General features: G+C 32.8%; 1 protein-coding gene across 1 annotated transcript in view; it reads right to left on the bottom strand.

Annotated features, from left to right (window-relative positions):
* Positions 1-4675: 4675 nt before the first annotated feature.
* The window catches only part of LOC145243689 (cilia- and flagella-associated protein 45-like), a 136419-nt gene continuing 132974 nt past the window's right edge, over positions 4676-8120 (bottom strand). The window contains exon 8 of the mRNA XM_080106749.1: positions 4676-4885. Coding sequence (XP_079962875.1) covers positions 4816-4885 — 70 coding nt within the window. The 3' untranslated portion in view covers positions 4676-4815. The remainder of the gene's footprint in view (positions 4886-8120) is intronic.

Genomic DNA, 8120 nt, shown 5'->3' with positions numbered 1-8120 from the left:
AGGTGGAAGGTCTTAATCCCGACCCTAGGAGTTCCGTCCTCCTATGGGCGGGAGGGCTGACAGTTAAAGCCCTCTTCCTCTGCCGATCCCACCGAGCTGGATCACCTCTCGCAGCTGGCCTATGCCTACCACTGCCGGGGACAGCAGTGTCAGAGATACTCCAGGAGCCGCCGCCTAGTGCGACGGACTCCTCTACAGTGATGGTGCGGGGGACAGCACCAACTGCACCTCTACGTCTATCTACCGGGCCTGAACCGGCGGGCGTGTCAGGGACACGCCCACCAGAACCCGGGCTAGGCAAAGAAGCGGAGCCCGGACCGCGTGGTGGAACCTTTTCTGGGCCTGATCCGGCCCCCAGATTGGGCCGAAGCCCCCTCTGGGAACTGGACCCCGGGCTAGGCATTTGTGCCCTGGAGCCCGGACCAGCTACCCTCCCCCTCTGCGTCTTCTCCCTGGCTCAGACCCGCCGATTTGGCCTGGCTGAGGATTATGTTGGATGTGACTCCGAACCACCTCAGACGCAGACCGGCCAGCTATTTAAGTCGAGCCCGGGGAGAGAGACAAACCTGGAAAAAATAGAAAAATGAAAGCAGTTAATGGCCTCAACAGGAGGCGAAAAAACAATAAAACAAAGCTTTAACCAGCCCAAGAGGGGCTGGTAGCTGGTCTTTGGATGTCGGGGACAGCCAAAGCAACAAACAGAAAAAACAGGAGACCGGTTTTTTCTATTTATTTAAAAAGAATGTACAATTTTCTTATATATGGGTTGTGAATTGCATTCACTAGCAAAAGATCTAGCTAATTTGCATATTCTTTTAAACATTCATTTTAATTAATTTCCTATTAGTTGTTTCAGTTTTCTAATGGGATAATCAGCTTTAGTTAACTATTACGCGCAATTATTTTCATGCAGATATTCTACATGATTTATACTTGCATAATATTTGCGTAAAAAGTTTAGAGTAAACACAAAATCGTTTCCATATATATTTATGTATACGTATATATTTTTGTTTAACAAATTTTCCCTACCAAACTCCTCCTAGAGTTTTTGGTCTACAGACATGAAACTTCATATATAAGCTATTTAAATCTATGCAAAACTTTATTTTGGGGTTTTAGCCCGGAAAAAATCGGTGCAAAACTGAAAATTTAAAAAAATGAAAATTTCCAGATGAAGGTCGAACGCCGGCATTACGAATGCATAACGTAGTAGCTATTGGTTCATGTTTTAATTTTTAGCTTTGCAGTAAACATGTTTTCATAGCCCAGTCATTGACGGTAGAGGCAAAATAAATCATGAGCTGAACGTTTTGGTTTCGATTCTCGGTGGTGGCGCATGAGTCTTTTTTTTTAAATCATTATTATATATTGCATCTAATCTATCTATCTATCTATCTATCTATATCTATAAAAGTAAAAATGTCTGTCTATCTGTCTTTTCTCTATGGTAGTTAATTATTATACAGAAAGGCATTACTTTACATATTCACACTTTTTAATATATACATATGCACATAACCTTATGAACAGTAAATAGGCCCCGAGCAAAGCCGGGCAGAACTGCTAGTATATCTATAAAAGTGAAACTGTCTTTGTGTATGTGTGTCTGTCTGTGTACATTTCCCTACACAATAACTCTGTCAATTTTCAGTCTACAGGCTCGAAATTTGATATACAGGTTATGGAGATTTGGAAAAATCTTTGTAATCCGTTTTCAGCCAGAATTTCGGCTGTTAAGGGGTCAAAGTTCAACGATTTGATTTTGGAGAACTCTACCAAACTCATCCGAGAATTTTGGGTCTAAACACTTGAAATTTTAGATATAGGTTCCTTGGGCATGGATCTAACTAAATAATTTCATTAGGGCCCTAAACAATAAATGTTAAAGGGTCATAATAGGGGTCAAAGTTAAAAAAAATTGACCTCTCAGAGAAATTCTGGTCTAAATATTTGAAATTTTGCATAAAGTGTATTTAGAGATAAGGCAAGCTTTTTAATTGGTTTGGGTCGAAAATCTTAAGTTACGAATATATAAATGTATGTATGTATGTATGTATGTTTTCATGTCTGCCCAAAACTTTCGACAAAGACGACGGATTTTCACAAGATCAGCATCGTTTTGAAGCTCGACCTTTCAGACGGCAAATATCGAAAAATTGGCTAAAAACATTAATTTCTTCACCTGCAACTGGGCACTTTTCTACAGGGAGGGGTCGCTTTTTTCGCCAATATTGTTGAAAGTCATTCCCTCTTTTCGATTGTCTTGCCTTAATTTAAACCTACGTCACTTCCTGTTTGGCGTTGGTCATAACAGCAAAGACGTCACGTTTTTCTCCATTCTTTTCCTCCTTCGCGGTACGGGTTCGAGCCTGCCTTCCTACTACCACTTTTTTTTTTTTTGCTCAACATACACATCCAAACACCCGGGCAACGCCAGGCTGAAATGCTAGTATATCTATAAAAGTGTCTCTGTCTGTCTTTGTACGTTTCCCTATGTAATAACTCTGTTACTTTTTAGTCTACAGACTCGAAATTTAGTATACAGGGTACTAATATTTGGGAAAATCTTTGTAATCCGTTTTCGGACAGAAATTTGGCTGTTAAGGGGTCAAAGTTCAACAATTTGATTTTTGAGAATTCTACCAAACTCCTCCGGCAATTTTGGGACAAAACACTTGAAATTTTCGATATAGATTCCATGGACATGGATCCTCATAACTTTTCAGATAAAATTATTTTGTTTACAAAATTTCAATATTAAAAATTTTACTTCATTAATAAAAACAATAAATGTTAAGTGGTTATAATATGGTTCAAAGTTAAAAAGATTGACCGCTTTTTTTCCTCAACATACATCTCCAAACACCCGGGCAACGCCGATCTGAAATGCTAGTATATATATATATATATATATATATATATATATATATATATATATATGTGTGTGTGTGTGTGTGTGTGTGTGTGCGTGTGTGTGTGTGTGTGTGTATAAAAGAGATTAATTCAGAGTTATAAACCACAATAGTTGAATCCAGTTGACCCATACTGTTACTGATATTTCATACTAAGTGTGTTCGAGATGAATTTTACCAAACACCATTAGATTTTTTTTCCACATGTAAAAAATTACTTAAACAGACTAGGCTTCATTATATAGTTTACACCCTCCTTCATTGATACGCAGAATGGCAGCAAAAATGGATGGAAACTTGATTGGTGAAAGAGAATAACTTGCATCATGATGATACATGATAATTATTGATTTCTTTGAAATCTATTAAATTTTATAGAAATAAAGCTTTTTTTTCTGATAAAACTGTAAAATTTATATCGAACGCTATATATATATATATATATATATATATATATATATATATATATATATATATATATATATATATGTATATAAAAGCTGAATGTGTGTGTGTGTGTGTGTGTGTGTGTGTGTGTATGTTTGGTCACGAATAGGCTCCTATATGGTTGACTATTTTAAAAAAACTGATTACATATAATGATAGAAGATGTATCGAGACACGGGAATGGGTATGTTTGATCTGGCAGAACGGTGGTTCATTAAAATTGTGGGGTCTGCGTTCGAGCCTGGTCCACAAAGTATGGAAATAAAAAATTTAAAAATATAAAAAACACGTTTACAAGTGTTTTTGATATAGATGTACATAAGAATACTTTGATAAGTGTGTTTTAACTTAAATAGGGATGGTATAATAAAATTGTTGGGTCTGCGTTCGCGCCTGGCCTCCATAGAATTGAAATAGGCACAAACTTTAATAAAGACTTTTCATATCTATCTGCGTAAATATACTTTGATAATTATGTTTCAGTTTGAAGAAATATGGTATGATAAAATTATGGAGTGTTCGTTCGCGCCTGACCTCCATAGAATGGAAATATGTCATAAAGTTTAACAAGGTTTTTTAATATAGATCCACAGAATATTGTGATAAGCGTTTCAGTGTGAATAGGTATGGTATAATAAATTATGGGGTTTATGTATTTTATTTTTACTTTCATGATATTTTGCTTTGGTTTTGATACCTCTAAATTCAACCCAAATTTACAACCCTTCCTTTTCATAACTTGGTTTTCAGAGTTCATTTTCTGTAGGCTGTTTTTGAACCCAGTCAACGACGGGTACTTTTGCTAGTATGTATATATATATATATATATATATATATATATATATATATATATAATTTAAATATTATTTAAATATTATTTATTATTAATTAATTATTACAACGTGCATAAAAATAAGTCATCTATACATGAATGTTTTGGAGTTTACTCCCCATCAACTCCGAAACATTCATGATATAGATGACTTACTTTTATGCACGTTGTATTAATTAATTAATAATTAATAAATAATATTTAAATAAAATAAGAAAAGTAAATATGTCCTAAAATGTGGGCGGAAAAAAATGTAAACAAAGTGCAAATAACTCCTTTCTTATAATAAAAACGCCCAGGGAGCGAAAAAAGAAAGAAATTAATCGCTAATAAAAAAAAAATAAATAAAATTAAACAATCTCTCTCTCTCTCTCTATATATATATATATATATATATATATATATATATGTATATATATATATATATATATATATATATATATATATATATATATATATATACTCTCAATTTTTGTAAGAGTTAAAGAAAATATCAATTTTATTTTTTTATAGCTAATCACAAAATTGTTGCAACATAATTTATGACATAAACAATTATATGTCACTTCCTGTTATCGAATCATTGTTCTCGTTTTCTTTCTCTTCTTTTCTGTTGATGTTTTACACCTTCCGCGACTTTATGGCTTCCCGTTGCACACGAAGAAGGTATTTCTCTGGAATGCCAGCGTTCCTGATAATTAGAAAAAAATATTAATATCAAAACATTTTTAGATGGTTGCTAGAGTCAGGCGTGTATCTTTTCTCGTCAAGTTCTATAGGTATTCATAGAAAACATATGCTCTCCCGTTATAGAGTTCTCTTAGCGTTTGTGGAAGTATTTCCCCCTGTAGCTGGTTTACCATTGAAGACTTTAAAAGCACAAAAGGAATTTGGATAATTTATTTTATTTGATGCTGCATTGTTTCTCATTCAACCCAGTCGTATTGAAGTATCTCACTAAATGACTTCTATTTTTTATTCATAGCAGTAAGCCATTATCAATAGCTTTTTTTTATCAATATCTATATTTTTTATTCATAGCAGTAAGCCATTATCAATATCTTGTACTAAATCGTCCGAATTAAAATAAATAAATAAAAGTCACATAAATCTTTTCAGGTAAAATTATTTTGTTTACAAAACTTCAATATTAAAAATTTTATTTCATTAATAAAAATATCATATAATTCGAATAAAAAATCGATTCCTTTCAAATTATTTTTAGTATGTAATAATTTATATTGGTTTGAAACCATCTAAATTTAACTTTAAACCCTATGTATGACCGTTTAGCAAAATAAAAAACAGAATATTAATCGCGGCTTACGGTTATGAATTCCAAATCTTCACCGTCACCCTCTTAATCAGAGCCAACTCCATAAAATTAGCTCTGATATTTTCTCATTTCATCGTTATTTCATCGTTATTCAGTTGCTTTGTGAATTCCTTCACTAACCCACAAATCGCTTTTATTCTTTCAAACCTCTCAATATTGTATTCAAATTCAATCAAAACACACACACACACACACACACACACATATTTATATATGTATATATATACATTTGTAATGACAAAACACAGTTTATATATATATATATATATATATATATATATATATATATATATATATATATATATATATATATTTAACTGTATATTAAAACAAAAAGCAGGTATGATATTATAACTTTATGGAAAAAGGGAAAGAAAGCCTTTGTTCTTTTTACATTTTTAATCGCTTTTCACCATTGATACTTAAACCTGATTAGTTTCGTTTCAACACATTTCCCGACTTATTTTATTAATTTTAATTTTTTTAACGTTTTTTTCGTTTCCCCACTTACGTTTTATACACGCCTTCCCCACTTTAATTTGAATCGCTTTCCCCATATGAACATAAAATATATAAATACTTCACTTTTCATAGGATTCTCCACTCATCTTTTTAGCTTCATTTTATACAAAGATTTGAAAAACCTGACCAGTTTCGTTTCACATACATTTTACTCGCTTTCTCCAATGGTACATGCATTTGAAACCTGTTCAGTGTCATCTTAAACCCATTTCCCCACCTATGTTAATAATTTTTAATTTTTTACTTATGTTTCCTCACTTACATACGATTCCCCACTTATGTTTTTAATCACGTTCTCTATATGTACATAAAATATATAAATATCTGAGTTTTCATAGGATTCCCTCTGGTCTTTCCAACGAGCGTTTATTTCTTAATAATTCTGACTTGTACATGTAAAAAAAGGTATAATGAAAAATTTTTTCACAGCTGACAAATTCAGCTACATTTCGAAGCTGTAAATTTTTTTTTGAAAGATAAATATTAGTTTTCTGTGTCTATTTCAAAGATAATTGATAAAGTCCTAAGATATTGCATTAAATAAAAAAACACCTAGTTTCTATATACAAATAGTTTAATTAGCCCCCCCCCCGTGAGAATCACGAATCACGGACAGAAGTTTGTTTAACATGTATTATACGGAAGCCCAAATGTCAGACAGTTGAAAGGATGCCTAAAAATGAAATGAGGTAGGGAGTGATGGTTGTCTTTTTCCCCAGCCGTGCATCCGTACATTCCTATCGTGAATATTTGTATCATTTTTACTAATTTTTAATTTAATTATTTTTCTATGTGTCTGCTTTTAAATTTAAATGACAAATATTTATTTTTCAAGATTATATAAAAATTACGTTACGCTGAAAATTTCACATTCATTCAAGCAAGCAATATGTTAGAATCTTACACATAAAAGTATGGGAAACTATTAATACAAAAAATGTAGAAATATTAATACGGATTTTTTCGTAATTTTCCTGTATAAATTCATTTTATTATTGTTATAATTTACCATCGTAAATTGTAACAATAAAAAAAGCAAAAATAAATTCATGCATTTATTTTATTACTGAAAAGCATAAGTTTAGTAAAGGTATTTTTTGCTTAAACAAAATAATACATTTCCACTAAGGTTCAGATAAAAATAATTCATTTGTTATACTCCCTGATCATTATTTAATAAATACTGAAAATTTTATCACAATGGGTCAATTTCCTAATTTTTGGTGAATTTTTAAGTAAAGTGAGGAGTCAAAATGTCCATACATTTTGAGCATCGGCATTCATTTTTCCCGAACCTAATGTATTTTTTAGTTTTCGGCTTACTACCTTTACTTTATATATCATTTTAAAGAGCGTTGATCGTTCTATCTAATCGTTGAAATTACAATTAAAACAATTATGTCTTCTTTTCAGAACATTGAATGCAAGATGGGAAAAAAGCAAATTCACAATATTTCCTTATTTCAATTCAAGCTAGGCTGAAAATCTGCTGAAACTGCTCGTGATATCAATGAAGCATTTAACCAAGGGATTACTACTGTACGGACAGCACAATGATGGTTTAAGAAATTTCATGGTGGCGATGAGGAAAATCTTGAAGATTATGAGCCGATGTTGACAACGATCAATTAAGAGCTTTACTCGAAGCTAATCCACGCACAACTGTTGGCGAATTTGCTTTAGAGTTAAACGTAACGTATACGACGATTTCCAACTACTTGAGGGAGAGATTGAAAAAATCAAAAAAAAATCTTGATAAATTGGTGCCCCATTGAAGTGGATGACAACCAAAAGAAACGCCGTTATAAAGTGTCATCTCTTCTTTTGCGCAATAAGAACGACCCGTTTCTCGACCGGGTTGTGACTTGCGATAAAAAGTGGATTTTTTACGACAACCGACGAGGCTTAGCTTAGTTGTTACACGCCGACGAAGCTCCACGACACTTCCTGATGCAAAAGTTGCACCAAATAAAGTTCATGCTGACTGTTCTATGGTCGGTTACCGGTCTCGTCCATTATAGTTTTTTGAATTCAGGTGAAAGCATTACGGCAGAGATGTACTGTTAAC

This window comes from Euprymna scolopes, chromosome 22 (assembly GCF_053919585.1).
Source record: "Euprymna scolopes isolate OS-2025 chromosome 22, ASM5391958v1, whole genome shotgun sequence".
Taxonomy (NCBI): Eukaryota; Metazoa; Mollusca; class Cephalopoda; order Sepiida; family Sepiolidae; genus Euprymna; species Euprymna scolopes.
This window is presented reverse-complemented; position numbering and strand designations above follow the sequence as displayed.